At 41.4% G+C, this 19,538-nt stretch overlaps 1 protein-coding gene across 3 annotated transcripts in view; it reads left to right on the forward strand.

Annotated features, from left to right (window-relative positions):
* LPAR3 (lysophosphatidic acid receptor 3) overlaps nt 1-19,538 on the forward strand; it is a 90,426-nt gene that overhangs the window by 12,496 nt on the left and 58,392 nt on the right. For 2 of the 3 annotated variants that reach the window (XR_014249400.1, XM_082408757.1), the window contains exon 2: nt 11,473-12,229. The exons of the other annotated variant lie outside the window; for it this stretch is intronic. Coding sequence is in view for 1 of the 2 variants with exons in the window: in XM_082408757.1 (XP_082264883.1) it covers nt 11,494-12,229 (736 nt within the window). In the remaining variant the exon portion in view is untranslated. The remainder of the gene's footprint in view (nt 1-11,472; nt 12,230-19,538) is intronic. 3 annotated transcript variants of the gene reach the window in all.

A 19,538-nucleotide genomic window follows, 5' to 3' on the forward strand; every position in this document is an offset into this window, starting at 1 on the left:
AGGCTGACACTGAGGCAGAGACTGCTTCTACAGGGCAGTGTCAGGGGAGTACCCCTCCAGTGGCTAAAAGAGAGTCCGAATTTAGTAAATAAAAAGTCACCTTAGGAGAACGAATATACACATGTCTGAAAGTTCCAGGTATATAGATGTGTGCAGGTTCCAGAGTCAAGGACCACCTCCGATCTCCCCCAAGGGCGTTTGTATTCATTTAGGAAGAGTAGAGGTGAGGAATGCTAGAATAAGATGGAATAGAAATGAGTTTATTCCTGACCTCCCTCCCCCCAGTGCCTTGAGCCCCCATGCTTCTTTGTCTACTCAGGGACTAAGTCTAACTTGTATCCCCAGGGTCTAAAGGTCATCTGCCATTATAGCCTCTCCACCTAGGTTGCAGCCTGCAGAGCTTCTGGGAGAGTGGCACTTATCCAGCATCCCCCACCGCTGGCCCTGCCACTGGAAATGCCACTGTGGAGGGTGGATCAGTGGTGCCACCAAAAGGCAGTCCTTGTAGTGATGTCTGCATGGCCTTGCATCAGGCTGCAGTGCCCCCTTTGGCTCAGGTTGTCATTACCCTGACCCCCTCTGCCCCGCTCTCCTCACAGCACCTTAAGGAAAACTCTACTGCTTCTTTCTCTGCAGTGTCTAGATTCAAACCTGGCTAACCTTAGGTCCCAATGAACACTTCAACCCATGTCATTTATTTTCATGGTCTACAAGACCAAGAACACAGAGTTGGAACTGGTCCTTGATTACAGTAGAGGACATCTGTGAGGTAGACTTCAACAGGCAGGGATCTGTTGGAATCCAGTGCAGTCATCTTTATTGTATATAATGCCTCTAACTATGGGCAAATCACTCATTGACTGAATCACTTACTGTGTGTAGCGAAATTTATTAGGGTTCTGGTACTCTAAGGGGACATAGAGGGCATCCAAAGAATTGTGATACCGGCCCATGCCTTTGGGAATACGGTTTTTCCTCTTTCCTTCTCTGAGAGTTGTTACACTTATAGCCAGGAAATATGTGTACTCAATCTTACTAAAAGATTTAAGAAAAATCTATAACATATTAACACCTTACAAATAACACTGTTGTATTACAATGTACTTGAAGATATCTGTATTGCTCAGAGTTCCACAGGAAACATGATATAGTTAATTTGGTATTTGGAGCAGGGGATGGTAACTTGGTAACTGGGGGAGGGCAGAGTTCATGGAAACCAAGAGATGGTACAGTGACCCAGAGCTAGAAACAGCAAGGAGCTGTTAACACCCCTCAACCTGGAAGCCAAGGGCAGGGCGAAGGAGAGGCTGCCTGCCAGGCACTAACCCAGCCAACCCGTAGCAACCTGGCAGGGAGGGAGCAGGGGAAATCAGTGTCTCAGCCTTGCCCCACGCACTCCTCCCCATCTCTCGCTGTACCTCTCAGGGCAGGAGCTGGAGGGCAAGGAAGCCGGTTGATTCAGTCCCGCAGGGAAAAGAGTAAGTGGAGGAGGTTGGAGAGGGAGCTGGAGGGACCAATGGATGAGATCAGGCACAGCATTCAAATGCCTTTTAAATGCACTTCCGTGACCTGGTTACCTTCATACAGATGTGCTGTTTTACTACGAGACACGCATAGGGTGGGAGAGGGGGGCAGGATGGGGATGGCTATGAGTTCCTTGCTTTAGTGATGAAACAGCAGTGCTCTCCTTAAAGCCTCTGAAGCCTTCATTAAAACAACCATTTCCCACTACAGCCACATGCTTTGAAAATATGACTGTCCTTTCTGTATAGAGTTTCAGAATTCAGTCAGGCACTAACCTGAGCTGGTGTGCTTTCCAGAAGCAAGGAGGGGTCACTGCAGATCACTATTCACCTATTGCTGGGGACAGCGGGGGATTATTTAGAACAAGAGGCTGTTGAATATCCTTCTCAGGACTGGTGGCAGGAGATTGAGTCACGAAATGGAGAGTGAGTCAGGGAATTAATGCAGTTCATGGTTAAGTTAGGACAAACAGTTTGGACCAAAATTTTCTCTGTTGTGAATTTTATAATGTAAAGAAATCTAATTTTCTTCTTATGGGAAGTCATTGGCTGTAAGTAGGAACTTTGAAATTTCTCAAAATATATTTTCACAGAATGACAAAGTTCTTTGTACAAGAAGAATATCTCTTTCAGGGATGAATGTCCACACTTTAAATTTTGGCATTCTCTCCTCCTTCAAACATGTGATTACATGATGATCTAAGGATTATTTGGTATATAATAGAACATATGGGGTTATATTATATATAAATATTATTCATTTTAAACATTTTGATTAGTGTCTTTACTTTTAAGAGGGTCAAAGGACAAAATGTGTCTGTCATCTTTCCAGCCTAATGAATTAGATGAGATTAAAATCATATACAATTGGTAAAGTAAACACAATTAAAGATTTACATTACATTTGGATAAGCTGAGTCAGGGAGTTTGCTGATCATATAAAATCCCTGTCTCACCTCGTTTATTTGGTTCAGTTCTGTATGTTTTCAAGTTTGCTTTCCTGTTTAACCAAGAGGTTTAAGAGGTCCTCGGTCATCAGTGACATCTGAGGAACAATACATTTGATTATAGTTGTTTATTAAACAAGTCCTAGGGTAGCAGCTGTTTGTATATACCATGGCCTCTTGTAAATCCACCCACTCGATGGAGAGAGAGAAAGCAGTGGTTGAAACAGCTGACATGCAACAGGCGGTCCTCCCTGCCTACAGGACTCAGAAACGTGCGCTGGCACAATAACCTGTTTATCCTGCTGAGCTCTGGCTGCAGTTGCCCCTGTGTGTCACTGAGCTGAAGATGACTTGAGGCATGGAAGTTTCTCATTTCCCAAGCGCACTGGGCGTGTGCCTGCTTCTCCTCTGTGGCTGCTGTCTTGGGAACTTTACTACCAGTAGAAGCACTCGGTGTGCCGTGGGACCTTGTTGCTCTGTGGAGAGCAGGCGGTCACAGAACAATTTTATGTGCGTGAGTTTACCATTCGTTCCTAAGAAACAGAGTAATGAAACTTTAACAAAGTTGAGTTCAGCTTTCTTAAGAGAAAGGGTCTAGTGTATTAAGATAGGGTAGCAGATTTGTAAAAGTGCTACACTTAACAGGTACCCCTAAAGTAAACGTATTAGCTTTACCCAAGAGTATCGAGGATCTCAATACTCTGTCATAGATAATATCTGTTTAAGTTGAATCTCCAATAGGTGGCTACTCCTTTGTGTTATTTTACCACAGCAAAGAGTAAAATAACTGCTTATGAAACCTGTAGGCTTTATTTATTTTGAAATTACTGTGGTATAGTAGAGTTGATAACATCCTCTCCCCTCTCTCTTTTTAAAATCTATTTTTAATATTTATTTATTTATAAGACCGTTTTATATTTACAGAAAAATTGAGCAGATAGAATAGAGAGTTCCCATGTTATACTCCCACTCCTACACACGGTTTCCCCTCCTATTATTAACATCTTACAGTAATATGGTACATTTTTTACAGTTAATGAACTGATATGGATTCATCATTATTAACTGAAGTCCCACTTTATTCAGATTTTCTTACTTTCTACATAATGTTCCTTTTCTGTTCCAGGATCTGAGATACACATTATATTCAGATGTTATGTCTCCTTAGGTTCCTCTTAGCTGTGACAGTTTCTCAGATTTTCTTTGTTTTTGATGACCTTGATGGTTTTTGAGAATGTCTCCCAACTGGGATTTGTCTGAGGTTTTTCTCAGATTAGACTGGGGTTATGGGTTTTGGGAAGGAAGATTACAGAGTAAAGTGCCATTCTTAACATATTTTATCAAGGTTACAGACTAGCAACATGACTTATCACTGTTGATGTTAACCTTGATCACCTGGCCGAAGTCATGTTTGTCAAGTTTCTCCACTGCAAAGTGAGCCTCCCCCTTGCATACTCTCCTCTTTGGGAGGAAGTCACCATGCACAGTCCACACTTACGGAGTGGGAGATATGTTCCCCTCCTTTAGAGTGGAATATCTACATAATTTATTTGGAATTCTTCTGCATGGGAGATATGTCTCTTCTTTTTCATTTATTATTTTTCTCAGTCATTTACTTCCAACAATATGGACTAATAGATTTTTTAAAAATACATTGGGTTATATAGTCCAATCCTACTTGATTTATTTCGTTGCTCAAATTGTTCTAGCTTGGCCATTGGGTCTCCCTTTCTTTGGAAGTTATGTTCAAAGAGAAGCATAATTTCTGATGTCCATACAGACAGGGGGTGGGGGGGGTCTCTACGGTGGGACTGCCCTTCAGACCACCCTGTCTTGTCTGCTCTGGTAAAGCCTCTGTTCAAGGGTGGCAAACACCACTCGTCACACCTGTCAGCCAGCAGGGCTTGGAGCCAAGTCTACAAAGGAAAATGAAAGAGTTCTGAGACCCAAATTAGAGAGTGTACAGCAGTAGAAGAAAGTAATAAGGCTCAGTTTGGGTAGGGCGCACGTGTGCCCAAGGATACTTAATTTAATTCTACATTTAACTAGTATTTACTGAGTGCCTACTGTGTGCTGGGCGTTGTTCCACGTGCTGGGGACAGACCATAACCCCAAGCAGTTGGTGTCAGGTAGTGAGAAATGCTGTAAAGAAAAATAAAGCAGAGGAAAGGGCGATAGTGCCGTGAGGGCAGGGGTTTGGGTGAGGTGCGTTTTTTACAAAGGGGCAGGGAAGAGAATCTCTGGTGAAGTGACATTTGGGCTGGAATGAGGTGGCAAAGTGAGCCCTGAAGGTATCTGGGGGAAGAGCCTTCTGGGAGGAGCAGCATTTTAAGGACCTTGAAACTAATGGCTAGAATGAACCTCAAGGATCATATGTGGATTTAAATCTCCCATGCTGTCCTAATTTTGCCATTAACATGAATTATTAAAAGAATTCAGTGAGCAAACGTGATTGCTGAGAAGGAGTGGTCTCTTTTCTGGCCGTTAGCGTACCAACTAACCTAATCTCCAACTCCCATCTGGCTGGAGTTTCCAGAGAGGGGAGGATAGTTCTACATTTGTAGACCACAGGAAAAGAAAATGTGCACAGCACCAAATGATCTTGTTTCGATGCACCCTGTTTCGTCCTAAGGGGAAAAAGAAAGTGTTATTGAAAGTCAACTAAAAGGCCAGCAGTAACTTGTCTCGTAAGATGTAGCTCGAAATAAGCTGCTTGAGTGGTTTTCACATGTCTTAATTTTCATAATTGTTTCCACATTATGGGCTGACTGGACAGTTTTTCAGAGAATCGAGTTTGGGAGAGTCCAAATGAAAGCTTTGCTCCTGAAGTTTTCATTTGGATTCCACATATAGACTTTCTAAACCATCATTTTATGAAGTCTTAAATTACTGAAGTTTGAAGTTGTGGTAATACCTCTAAAGTTTAACATCTTTTGTTTCTGGGTCAGAACTATTCAAACCCTCTAAACCTTAAGTATAAAAAAAAAAAGAAAAAGAAAAAAAACAGCTTGGGATTTGGCAGAATTAAAGTTTAGCAACGTTACTCTTGAAATTGTATTGTGTGCCCTGCTTACTGTAAAATTTGAAAACATATTTTCAGAAAAAAATGCCTTTTCTGTACTTCTCAGGGCTTTTAAAACAAAATAAAAAACCCAAAGTGTATTTAGAATGCCCAACTTTTTTTATAGTGCAAGACAGTCTTTGAACGTGATTTGGTGGGATCAGTCTATTTTGGTAATCCCATGGTTGTTGTTAAGTATGACTATAGTTCTTGTTCTGTCTGGTGTTTCATTTATCTGTGGAGGGAAAATGTAGTGTTGTAGAGAAGCACACAAGCCTGGGAGCATAGCTGCCTGAAGAGAAGCCAGGATCTTCCACTTACTAGTTGTGCAGCCTTAGGCGAGGTTGCTTCAGTTTCCTCACCTGCAAAATGGATATGCTAGTAGTATCTACATCACTGAGGGGAGGATTAAATGAGATGACCTACATAAAATGCTTAGTCCAACACCAGGCACAAAGTAATCACTCAAATATTAGCAATTAAAAATAGTAATAATGAAGTCAAGATATTAAGTAACTAACCCAAGAACACATAGTTAATTAGTGAAGTTCTCTAATTGGCATATTTAGTGGGTGATGTGTAAATCGTCAAAGGCATTTAACTGAACCTCTTCATTTTAGTGGGGGAAGAGATAGTGTCCGGTGCAGATTCATTTTTTTCCTTCCACACATGCTGATGCTATAGACATGAGCATAAAAGGCAAGCTCCCTGCTCTCCTGGAGCGAAATGGTCTAGCAGTGGGGGGTGAATAATAAAGGCAAACACACACACAAAAAATACGTCACAACCGGTAGAGAAAACAAGGCTCTCTGATAGCGAGACCTGGGCGTTACTTTCGATTGGTCAGAGAGGGGTATCTCTGTGGAGGGAATGTTTAGGCTTAGATAATAGAATCATACTTTAAGGTTTGAGAGAGGTCGAGAAACTATGTCGATAATTTGTTATAAGCTCGCTAAAGTTTTTGGTAATTTCCAGCTAGGAGACTATGGTGATCTGTAGTTAATATGTACTCTACTGGGGACTGTCAACAAGCTTGATAACATATGGCAGAGAAAAAAAATCAAAAGTACTAATTCAGAAACTTCTAGTTATTCATATTTGGGGCTCTGGGGCAATTGTGTTAGGAAATGTTTTATAAGAGAGTTGGGGAAAGTGACGTCTTGATTTGGTCAGTTGTCAGCATATAAGGTTTTGTGGTTACATGAAGTTTTAAGTAGAAAACCATTTTATTTTCATTAATAGTGGAAAATGCTAAAGTGCGCTGTGCTGGTAAGAGTAGTAATAACGAACATAAGTGAATCCTTGAGGCTTTTCCTTTGAGCATTAATTTTGATTTTTCATTGTCGTAGTTGTCAAAGAAAGGTAGATTAAGTAGAATATGTGCTCCTAAGACAGAATTTGTAGACTAGCATTTAAAAGTCTATTTATTTATTTATTACAGAAAATGTGGAACATAGAAAAAACTGGAAAGAATTTTTAAAAAATGACCCGCAATTCTACCATTCTTAGTTAACTATTTACGCTTTGAGTATTTTCCTTATTTTCTTTCTATATCTTTTAAAAATAGTTAAGACATACAAACACAAGCACATTTGTGTGTGTTTATATGTATGTTATATATGTATGTATACATAAATATCTGTATAGGTATACATACATATATATTTATAATTAAAATAATGGCATATGCTTTTCCTCATATTACTACAACTTCATAGTAAACATGGTTTTCAATGGCTGTTTAATATTCCATCCTGTGGAATCTTTTTCATCAATTCCCTATATAAACTTTTTATATTCTCATTGTCTATTTCTCCCAAAAGTAGAATTCGAGGCTCAGAGGTAGGGAACTGTGTGGTGGGAGTTCTGGTTAATCATGATTTTCTTGTGGTTTTCAACTTTGTAAGACAAAACTGCTTCTCATTCTCAGGACGAATTTTGCTAAAATATGTCGAAGAACATGCCATTTTGGTTTTGATGGGGGAAAGTTGAACTTGAAGATTTTTGAAGTAAGAATCATTGAGGTTTTAGGGCATCATCTAATTACAAATTCAACCAAATTTATGAACCAAAATAAATGTTAAGACCCCTTTAAAAGGAAATTAGAATCCATAAACAAGACGAAAAGACAACCCTCAGAATGGGAGAAAATATTTGCAAATGAAGCAACTGACAAAGGATTAATCTCCAGAATTTACAAGCAGCTCATGCAGCTCAATACCAAAAAAACAACCCAATCCAAAAATGGGCGGAAGACCTAAATCGACATTTCTCCAAAGAAGATATACTGATTGCCAACAAACACATGAAAGAATGCTCAACATCATTAATCATTAAAGAAATGCAAATCAAAACTACAATGAGATATCATCTCACACCGGTCAGAATGGCCATCATCAAAAAATCTACAAACAATACATGCTGGAGAGGGTGTGGAGAAAAGGGAACCCTCTTGCACTGTTGGTGGGAATGTAAATTGATACAGCCACTATGGAGAACAGTATGGAGGTTCCTTAAAAAACTAAAAATAGAACTACCATATGACCCAGCAATCCCACTACTGGGCATATACCCTGAGAAAACCATAATTCAAAGACTCATGTACCACAATATTCATTGCAGCTCTATTTACAATAGCCAGGACATGGAAGCAACCTAAGTGTCCATCAACAGATGAATGGATAAAGAAGATGTGGCACATATATACAATGGAATATTACTCATCCATGAAAAGGAACGAAATTGAGTTACTTGTAGTGAGGTGGATGGACCTAGAGTCTGTCATACAGAGTGAAGTAAGTCAGAAAGAGAAAAACAAATACCATATGCTAACACATATATATGGAATCTAAAAAAAAAAAAAAAAAAAAGGTCATGAAGAACATAGGGGCAGGACGGGAATAAAGACGCAGACCTACTAGAGAATGGACTTGAGGACACGGGGAGGGGGAAGGGTAAGCTGGGACAAAGTGAGAGAGTGGCATGGGCATATATACACTACCAAATGTAAAACTGATAGCTAGTGGGAAGCAGCCGCATAGCACAGGGAGATCAGCTGGGTGCTTTGTGACCACATAGAGGGGTGGGATAGGGAGGGTGGGAGGGAGGGAGACGCAAGAGGGAAGAGATATGGAGATATATGTATATGTATAGCTGACTCACTTTGTTATAAAGCAGAAACTAACACACCATTGTAATTATACTCCAATAAAGATGTTTAAAAAAAAAAAAGGAAATTAGGAAAATTTAAAGTTTTTTGGTAGTATGTTAATTCCTACATCTTTCTGACAATTTAATCTTGATTAAACTGATGAGTTAATCAAGAATAATATAATTTTAAAATTAGAAATGTGCTTCTCTTAGCTATCTAAAGCATATAGCAGAATAAAAAGGATTTTTCATTCATGATAGGACACATAATAATTGCACACATAGGGACTTCCCTGGTGGCGCAGTGGTTAAGAATCCACCTACCAATGCAGGGGACATGGGTTCGAGCCCTGGTCTGGGAAGACCCCACATGCTGTGAAGCAGCTAAGCCCGTGTGCCACAGCTGCTGAGCCTGCGCTCTAGAGCCGATGAGCCACAACTACTGAGCCTACGTGCTGCAACTACTGAAACCTGCAAGCCTAGAACCTATGCTCCGCAACAAGAGAAGCCACTGCAGTGAGAAGACCGCACACCGCAATGAAGAGTAGCCCCCGCTCGCTGCAACCAGAAAAAACCCGCACACAGCAACGAAGACCCAACGCAGCCAAAAATAAATACATTTATTTATTTATTAAAAAAGAAATTGCGCACATAAGAAGACACATAATCATTAAAATTTCTTATGTGGTTTTTGGATTTTTTTGTCTTGAATTTCTGTGTACTTTCAATACTGTTGAAAGCTACATTTTCCCCTTGGATATTAAAATTGAATTTCACTAGATTAGTATCTGCTATGCAACTCTTATATGTGCTGGTGGGATTAGAAATATGATCTGTCTCAAGGGCAGTTCAACAACATGTATCAGAAACCTTTAAATAAATTTATATTCTTTACTTCATCAACTTGAAATCCATGGATTAATCCTAAGGAAATAATTGGTGAAGTCTGTAAAGATTAATGCATAAGAATGTAGCCTTGCTTGTAAAAGTGAAATATTGGAAACAACCTAAATATGCAACAGTTAGGGATTAGTTAAGTAAAGTGTGGTATATTCATACTGGAATATTATGAAGCTATTAAAATTATCATGTAGATCTATAGTTTTAATTTGGGAAAATTATCATGATGTAGTATAGATATATTGCCCTGTTGTATCTTTGTTTTGTCCTTATTAAAATTGAATCCCCCTTCCTTGTAACTGAAAGGCACTAGAACCATTTGTCTCTTGAGACCACTCCCATTTTGTTTATTTTAAGCATATAAAATGATATTTCACCTTTCATTATTTACCGCAGGGATGCATATATCTAATTCATGAAAAATATCATTATACCATTAAAATATAAATATATAAAAAGAAGACTGTCTATGATAAATTTCTATTTGGTACTACTTCAAGCTGATATTTGATCCACTTATCCTGATTCTGGATGTGGTATTGGACTGTAGAATTTATAAGAGCCTTAAGAGCTGGGGATTTCTAGTAAGATTTTACTGTTAGAGCCACTTCATTCCCACCAGTGGACTGCTCAGTGCCTGGGCCTTCTGGATCTCCAGCTTTCCAGCAAAAAAGTTGTAGCCTTGTTTCTGGAGAGAGAGCCCGTGGTCATTCTCCCCAGAAGCTAGATTTTCTGGCCTTCAACCCCAGTCTCCATTGATTGGACACTTCATGGCTATAGCCAGACTACTGTGAGGCAGAACACCTGGTCTTCCTAATAAGCATAGATGGACGGACATTGTTTGAGTCCTTGCCCAGCCCCTCCTTGGCCAGAATCCCTCACTTTTGGGCTGCAAGAGATCTTGTCCTGAGATTAGTGTCTTGCCTGTCTGTTTGATACCCCATTTTGGGGTCTACTTTCAGACATGTGTCTGGAGGACTTGCCCCTCCTTGGCAGGAGTGTTCTCACACCCTTGGACTCCAGATCCTAGTCTTACCCATGGAGGCCTGGTCTTCTACTACCATCAGTGTGGAAGAGAGTCCAGGGAAGGAAACTGACTTGAAGTGACTGAGGTGGATAATCCAATATGCAAACTCACATTGGTACAATTTGGATTAGGAGAATAAGAAAGAAGTGAACAAAAGGTAAGGAAGGAAGATTGAGGCCAGAGTCGCCAGCCCTGCACCACATGCTTAACAAGTGTTGTCATTGTAGTTTGAAACTAAAAGATGGCAAAAGGAGGATCAGGATTGGAATCAGAAGTGGTAGAAAATTAATCTCTTGGGGAAGCCATTTGGTCATGTGAAGAGTAACTCAACACCTGTTATCTGGGCAACAATGTGCCTGGCATTACCAACCTGCCCTTGATTAATGAACAGAACCTATAAATAAGAAATGAGCTGGAAACCACCAGGAGAAGCCTTAATGTGCTATGCTATAATTGTTACCAATGCAGGGGGGATTATTGCAAGGCTCAGAATATTTGACCTATTCCTGCCTCCATGACCATTCATTCATTCAACCAACCAGCCAGCCAACCATTCAGCAAATACCTGTCTTGAGGCAGCCAGGGCAGATGGGTCCTGGGGTTATCATGGTGAACAAAATAGACACAGACCCTCCTTCACTGCACTTGCACCTAACCTGGGAAACAGACAACGATGACTGATATGATATAAATGCTGTGATAGGTGGTCAGGGGCCAGGGTCCTGGAGCAAAGGGCATGTACACTGAGATTTGAAGGATTAATAGGAGTTGACTAGAACAAGGGGCTTAGCAATGGCAATTGGTTGTTTAGTGATTGATTTTTCCAAAGAGTGATATTTGTTTCTTCTTTAAATTTCTTTCTAGGATGTTCAGTTCTTCTCCACAATGAATGAGTGTTACTATGATAAGCAGATGGACTTTTTTTATAATAGGAGCAACACTGACACTGCCAATGAGTGGACAGGAACGAAGCTTGTAATTGTTTTGTGTGTTGGAACATTTTTCTGCCTGTTTATCTTTTTTTCTAATTCTCTGGTCATCGCAGCAGTAATCAAAAACAGAAAGTTTCATTTCCCCTTCTACTACCTGTTGGCTAACCTAGCTGCTGCAGATTTCTTTGCTGGAATTGCCTATGTATACCTGATGTTTAACACTGGCCCAGTTTCAAAAACTCTGACTGTCAACCGCTGGTTTCTCCGCCAGGGGCTTCTGGACACTAGCTTAACAGCCTCCCTGACCAATTTGTTGGTTATTGCCGTGGAGAGGCACATGTCAATCATGACGATGCGAGTCCACAGCAACCTGACGAAAAAGAGAGTGACGCTGCTCATCTTGTTCGTCTGGGCCATTGCCATCTTTATGGGGGCTGTCCCCACACTGGGCTGGAATTGCCTCTGTGACATCTCTGCCTGCTCTTCCCTGGCCCCCATTTATAGCAGGAGTTACCTCATTTTCTGGACTGTGTCCAACCTCATGGCCTTCTTCATTATGGTCGTGGTGTACCTGCGGATCTACATGTACGTAAAGAGGAAAACCAACGTCTTATCTCCGCACACAAGTGGGTCCATCAGCCACCGGAGGACACCCATGAAGCTAATGAAGACGGTGATGACTGTCTTAGGTAAGAGGAACCAAGTCAGCCATTATTCCCCTTCATTCAGCAAATATTTGTTGAGCACCTGCTTTATACAAGGCACTTACTAGGTAGTAGGAATGCAGCAGTGAACATGAACAGACCTAAACCCTCACCTGTCTGGAGCTTATACTCTAATAGGGGAAGACAATATAAGTATTCTAATGGGGACAAACAAAATAATTTTATAGTACATTTTATTATAAAATTTGTAAAATAAGATGTTGAGTGGTCTAATGGGGAAAAACAAAGCAGGAAAGAGATATAAGGAATGCGCTAAGCAGGTATAGTTTGCAATTTTAAAACGTGTTGTGAGGGACAGCTTCACCTAGAAGGCGACGTTTTAGCCAAGATGGGAAAGTGGTGAGGGCATGACCATGTGCGTGTGGGGGGAAGGGTGTTCCAGGCAGGAGATGCAGTGAGCGTAGGAGGCTGAACAGCAAGGGGGCCAGTGTGGCTGGAGTGGAGTGGAGGGAGGGGGGGAGGTGATGAGGTCAGAGAGTTGAGGTGGTAGAGGTGGAGTGACTCAGATTCAGTCAGGCTACACGGTTATCATAAAGTCTTTGCTTTCCTGAGGGAGAGGAGGAGAAGCCGTTGGAAGGTTTTGAACGAGGGAGTGACGTGATCTGACTTGAATTTTTTTTTTTTAATTTATTTATTTATTTATTTATGGCTGTGTTGGGGCTTCGTTTCTGTGCGAGGGCTTTCTCTAGTTGCGGCAAGCGGGGGCCACTCCTCATCGCGGTGCACGGGCCTCTCACTATCGCGGCCTCTCTTGTTGCGGAGCACAGGCTCCAGACGTGCAGGCTCAGTGGTTGTGGCTCACGGGCCCAGTTGCTCCGCGGCATGTGGGATCTTCCCAGACCAGGGCTCGAACCCGTATGCCCTGCATTGGCAGGCAGACTCTCAACCACTGCGCCACCAGGGAAGCCCCCTGACTTGAATTTTAATGGCATTTCTCTGGCTGCTGTTTTGAGGAAGTACCGTAGTGGGGCAAGGGTAAAAACAGAGAACTGCTTAAGAGCGTATTTCAGTACTCAAGAGAGATGGTAATGACTAGGACCAGAGGGCATCTAGAGGTGATGCCACAAGGTTGCATTCTGAATTTTTTTAGATGGTAGAGTTAATAGGATTTGCTGAGCGGTAAGTTATGAAGAAAGGCGGGAGGAGGAGGGGAGGGTGGAGAGCGTCATTTGCGGAGATGCGGAAGACAGAAGAGGAGATTTGAGGGGAAGGTTGGGAGTCTGGCTTTGGACTAGCTAAGTTTAGGATTTTATTAGACAGTGAATTGAATTTCTCCTATTGAAGTGATCCTATTGAATCAAGAGTTGAGGATTTAGGTCTGGGCTGGAGATCTATATTTGAGAGTCGTTTGGGGAAAAAAAAATGGTATTTTAAACCACAAGACTGGATGAGCCCACCATGGAGGTGAGTGTGGGTGGAAGAGAGAAGAGGACCGAGGGACAAGCCCTGGGGTCCTCCAACGTAGGGAGGGTGGGAAGGCAGGGAGCAACGTCACAAGAGCCCGGGAAAAGGAGAAGCCTGAAAAGCCAGGAGAATACAGTGGCCTGGAAGCTGTGAGAAGGAAAGGGTGTATCAGCAATGTTAATACTCCTGAGAGGTGGAGCCAGATGCGGTCTTAGCAGAGTGGTAGTTGTTTGGTGACCTTGAGAAGATCAAAACTAGTGTAGCCAAGAGCCTGATGAGAAGGAAGTGAAGAAACGGAGGGAGGAGAGTCTTTAAGACAGAGTTTAAACAGCTCTGAGGAGTTTTGCTCTCCACTGTGAGCCCTGGACCAAGGAGACACTTTTGGGGCAAAGAATTTTCCCTTCATTTTGTTTTCTCTATGGCAGGTAGCCAGTTGTGCCCCAATTCCAGTCCCGGGTTACAGGTAGAATTTGTGATATGTGGGCAAACAAGAACTTTTGTGGCTTCACAGGCCTTGTGTTCTACGTTAGAGAGGTCATTTTCTCACCATGTGTGGTGGCTGCAGCCATGGGGACCATGATTGAGAGAGAGCTAGGAGTATATTCCTTTTAATTCCCAGTGTGACCGAACTATAAAATGAATTCTTGGGAAACAATTCATAATGGAGGATGCAGGGTATATATGGTGTGGTATGGGAACCATCATGATGTCTGCAGGTCCTGAAACTGCTCGTAAGATTTGGAGGTCAGCAGACACATAGTGTGATTGTTAAAATAATTTCAAACTGAGGATTTATTTTAGTTAGCAAATATTTATGTAGGGTTTAATATGTGTCAAGCATTGTCCTAAGTGTTTTACAGATATTAACTTATTTAATTCCCATGGCAACCCTGTGAGGTAGGTGCTACTGTCATCCCCCTACCAGATGAAGAAACGGAGTGGAGACTTTAAGCAGTATGCCCAAGGTCACTTGTTATTAATGGTGGAACCAAGACTGACCAGTTGGCCTTTGGAGTCCACATGTTTATTTCCACACTCTGTAGCTAGTTTTGCTCTATTTGGACTTTTTACTGGCCTCCTCTTTGTCCTGTCTTCTGCTTTGACCACCTCATTCTCCTTTTAGTGTCTTGACAAGAACATAGACAACAGTAAGAAAAGGAGTAGTCACATTAATCCATTTTTCCACTCTTGAGCTAGAGCTGTTGCTGTTTTTGGTATTTATTGGTAGTGTCAACAAACTCTGCTGCTTTCCCTGCTTAACTTGCAAGCATAATCATTTGCTTGGCTATGTATCTTGAGAAACTACCTGCCTAATTAAAGAGAAAACCTTTTTTCCAGCATGTTCTATATTATATACAGCATGAGATGGAAAAAAAACTTCTGTCATTCTAGGTAGGACTTTTTGTGAGATGGTCATCATGGTCACCAGCTTCAGTGTCATATGTAACTCTGTCTGGAATGTATGGAAGGGCTTAAAATGAAAGAGCTGTGTGGTTTGGGCAGGTGTGGTGTTGGATAAGGGTAAAACCAGAAGAAACAGTGAGATTGCCGAGTAGGTTAAGAGAAGTCAGGGCATCAAGATGAAACAACATTGGGGAATTGGTTAACATCAGGAAGACAGTTTGGTGTGGAGGACCTGGGGAAGTTCCTCAGTGGTGAGACAGAGGGATCTGGTGGAAGACAGGAAGTTTGGGGACAGGGGAAATGAAACCAAAGAGCTAGGTGGTATGAGGTTTTTAGGCTTCCAGCTCCTGACTTCTTCAGATAACAGATTTGGGTTTTAGCCCCACCTCTGTGATTTTCTACAGGGGTGATCTGAAGCACATTAGCTCACCTTTTCTTGGTTAAATTTCCTCATCTGAGGTTGAATAGGTAAACTTTAAATTCTTTCCAAGTTATGAAATTCAGTAATCCTACCATGACGGTAAGTAGCCAAAGCCAACACAGAGTTCGTGGATTGACTGTGTATCAAAGCACAGAGTCTCCTTCCATGAGAGCATCTTTCATGGTGTTCCTTAGGAAGGAAGCCCTTTAGTTGCTCTATCTGGTACATGTAAGAATTTGGTTGCCTAATACAGGTGTCTCTCATATGATAGTATATGCATTAGAAAAATCAACAGGGCTGGCAGGATCTACCATCACTGTAGTCACTGGTTCTGAGTATATGGAAATTAATAGCTTAATACTTATTTCATTAATGATTATCTGATTTAAATATCTTCATGATAAAATGCTAAACCTTTCTATTTACTCCTTGATATATATTTTGTAGGAAAGGTTAATTTAAGATTAAAGTTTCTTATATACGTAACTTCTTTTAAGTCTTAGAAAGTTAAACAATAAATATATATCTACTGTCTGTTAAATAACATCTAAGAGGCAAAGGGCTGCATGTATTCAGTGAGCTTAATCTCATTTCAGAGAAGGAAGAATGGATAATTAGGGGCTGTAGAGTTTGGGGAAGGCTTCTTAGGGAGCTTGGGGTGTGATCTGGAAGGATGGGTGGGATTTGTATTGGCAGGAGGGAAAGAATTCTATGTAGGAGAAACAGTATAATCAGAAGTGTGATGGCAGAGACATGTAAAGCTTGTGCAGTAACACAAGGAAGGCCCCGTGGAACTCAGATGCATGTTGAGGTACAAGGGGAAATAACTCAGCTCTGAGCCAGAAAAGTTTAGTTGGCCATCCTCTTTGGAAGGAGAGGGGTAGACCGGATGACCTTTGTGTTTCTTTCTGGCTTTAGGATTTTGGTTGAACACAAAAAGCATACAGAGCCGGATGGGGAGCAGACTCTTTCCTGTTTGAGGGAGGTGGTGGTAGTGATGATGGCGATGTGGATTTTAAATCTGTGTGTGACTGGAAAGGCATCTAGGCATTGTGTTCCCATTTCAGCAGCCCTGAGGCAGAATGCTGCTCACTTCTGGGTTATAATGTGTGATGGGCCCTTTACGTGAAAGAAGTTGCTTATTTTTTAATTTTATTTATTTATTTATTGGCTGCGTTGGGTCTTCGTTGCTGCACATGGGCTTTCTCCAGTTGCGGCGAGCCGGGGCCACTCTTCGCTGTGGTGAGCAGGCCTCCCATTGCGGTGGCCTCTCTCGTTGCGGAGCACAGGCTCCAGGAGTGCGGGCCTCAGCAGTTGCAGCACACGGGCTTAGCAGCTGTGGCTCACGGGCTCCAGAGCTCAGGCTCAGCAGCTGTGGCGCACAGGCCCAGCTGCTCCGAGGCATGTGGGATCTTCCGGGACCAGGGCTCGAACCCATGTCCCCTACATTGGCAGGCGGACTCCCAACCACTGCACCACCAGTTGCTTGTTGAATGTTCTCATCGAAAAGACATTGGAGACATATGATCCTACTTTCCACAGGGCACCAAGGCCCTGCCTAAGAGAGACTCCTGTATTTTGAAATCTTACTTGTCAGCAGCCTAATCAGCCACAGCAACCCCAAACACACAAGATACCCCATGTGGAAACCTCTTATTTATTGTCAAACAACACACTAGGTGAACTGTGTACACATGGATGTTTTATTTTCAAGAAAATAGGCTGGGCTTTCTTTTATTCTGCAGTATCTTAAAATGCAAAAGAAAAGAAAGATTCAAAGGATTTGTGAACCATACTTTTGAAATCTTTCATAAACCTTCCTGTCTCTTAGGATGGTGTTTTTCAAATTGCAAGTTGTGACCTACTAGCAAGTAGTGAACTCAATTAGGAGATTGTAACTGACACTTTTTAAAAATGACATAAAGTAGAAAAGAAGAGAAAATATCAGAGTGCATTGCATATAATAGGTATAAGTGTATTTCATAATGTTTGTGTGTGTGTGAGACTGGATTATGATGTGTGTGTGTATATATATATATATATATATATATATATTTTTTTTTTTTTTTTTTTTTTTTTTTTTACTATGGGTTATAGTGAAGAACACTTGAAAAGCCATGGTCTTATGGTCCAGGTTACTTTTCTGGCCAATAAGGATAGAGCTTTTCAAAAATATGAGAAACATTACAGTTAAGGGACTTTGAAAAGGTTTGTGGTTATTGAAACAAAGAGCTGGAGTTTTTTATTTCTCCCTTCTACTTTTCCACTCAGATCAATGCTGAATCCACCTTGCCTTCTCTCAGGGGAGAGGGGAGGGAGACAAAGCGGTGGTAAGAGAAGAAACAGTACCAGGAGTTCTCATGCTAGGAAATGGGTGAAAATTTAGTGCCATATAAGCCTTGCTAGAGTACTACTAATAATCATACATGACATTTCTGCGACACTATGTCTTTTTCAGTGTTTTAATACATTATTCTCATTTGGTCTCATGGAAATTCTGTACGGTAAGTGGGGAAGATAGCATTATTCTATTTTCTTGCTACTCCCCTAAATGCACCCTCTACTCAGCTATAAGTAATTATTTACAGTTTTTCACTTTGCATTGCTAGGCCTTTGCTTCAGCTGGAATGCCTTTCCTCTTGTCTGCCTGGGAAACTTGCATTCGTCTTGTAAGGTTCAACTCAAGGGTTTATCTTCTCTGAATCTTGCCTAGATAAATCTGATCCTACCTTCTTTGGGCCACTCTCTATCTTGTCCATACCTCAATCAGTGTACTTCATTTGTTTACATGCCTTTATCTTGAACTAGGGTGTACACTCTTTGAAGTTGAGGTCTGTACCTTATTTATCTACCTTTGCATATCTAACATGTAGCACGCTGTCTGGAACACACTTGTTGACGTTATAGCAGAAGGAATACATGAGGAAATCAAGGTTTAGAGGAGTGGTTTTTCAAAAGCTGGAAATAAAAGTAGAACCCAGATTTCCTCATGTGCAGCCTGACCTTTGGCAGGCTCTGGCTGTGACATGCCTGTGAGGTAAACAATGGCTTGAGGGGAGTGAGTGGGTATCCCATTTCATAGGGTGGGAAACTGAGGTCTCTCTTGGGAAGAGGAAAACAAATGAACATTTTTTGATTGCGTACTATGAGGAGGTCTGCATCTTACACGCTTTTAGGATTTTATTTCATTTAACCCTCATAACAACTCTCTGCAGATCTGTTTAATAGATGAGGAAACTCGGATGGACTTAAGCATCTTCCCCATAGACCCATACTGGAAAAAACAATAATAGTTAATATTCACTGTGTGCAATACATGGTTCTGAGACATGTTTTGTTGCATTTAATCTTCATGACAACCCTATGAGGGAGGTTCTGTGATTATTACCAGGAAACTGAGGCCCAGAGAGGTTCAGTGTCTTGCCCAAGATTAGTAGCAGAGCTGAGATTCAAATCCAAGCAGATTGGCTCCAGGAACCAATTTTTCAAGGTTAATTAGCAGCCTCTTGAAAGTGATAGGGCTAGAACAACATCTACCCACGTAATGATGTTTATAACTTGTATCTCCCTTAATTTCTAGTTAAGTTTATTTCAGTAAAGGTACTTGATCTCTCGATGTTTACCTTGCTCTTGATTTGTTTTAAAGATTCTGCAGCTTGGTGACAGTTATGACAACATCTCCCAGGGAATGACAGCTCCACATTCTTCAAACTTTATGTTCATTAAAGTAGATGGCAAGAGTAGGGGCTTTGGAATAGGGAGGGAACCAGATTTAAATCCTGGCTTTGCAGCTTCCAAGTTGCGTGACCCTGAGCAATTCACCTGACCTCCCTGTGACTTAGTTTCCCCATCTGTAAAATGGGGATAATATCAGTAACCCTGGCATGGCAAGTTTTTGCGGATACAGTGAGACAATGCACATAAAATACCTAGTGTAGTGTTTGACACATAGAAAGTACTAAACAAGGTACATAGTAAGTACTAAGAAGAGTTAGGTAATCTGAAGAGCCTTGCCCTGTATTCAAGCAGAGTGCTCTTGTTTCC

This window comes from Balaenoptera borealis, assembly GCF_965194805.1.
Source record: "Balaenoptera borealis genome assembly, chromosome: 1".
Classification (NCBI taxonomy): domain Eukaryota; kingdom Metazoa; phylum Chordata; class Mammalia; order Artiodactyla; family Balaenopteridae; genus Balaenoptera; species Balaenoptera borealis.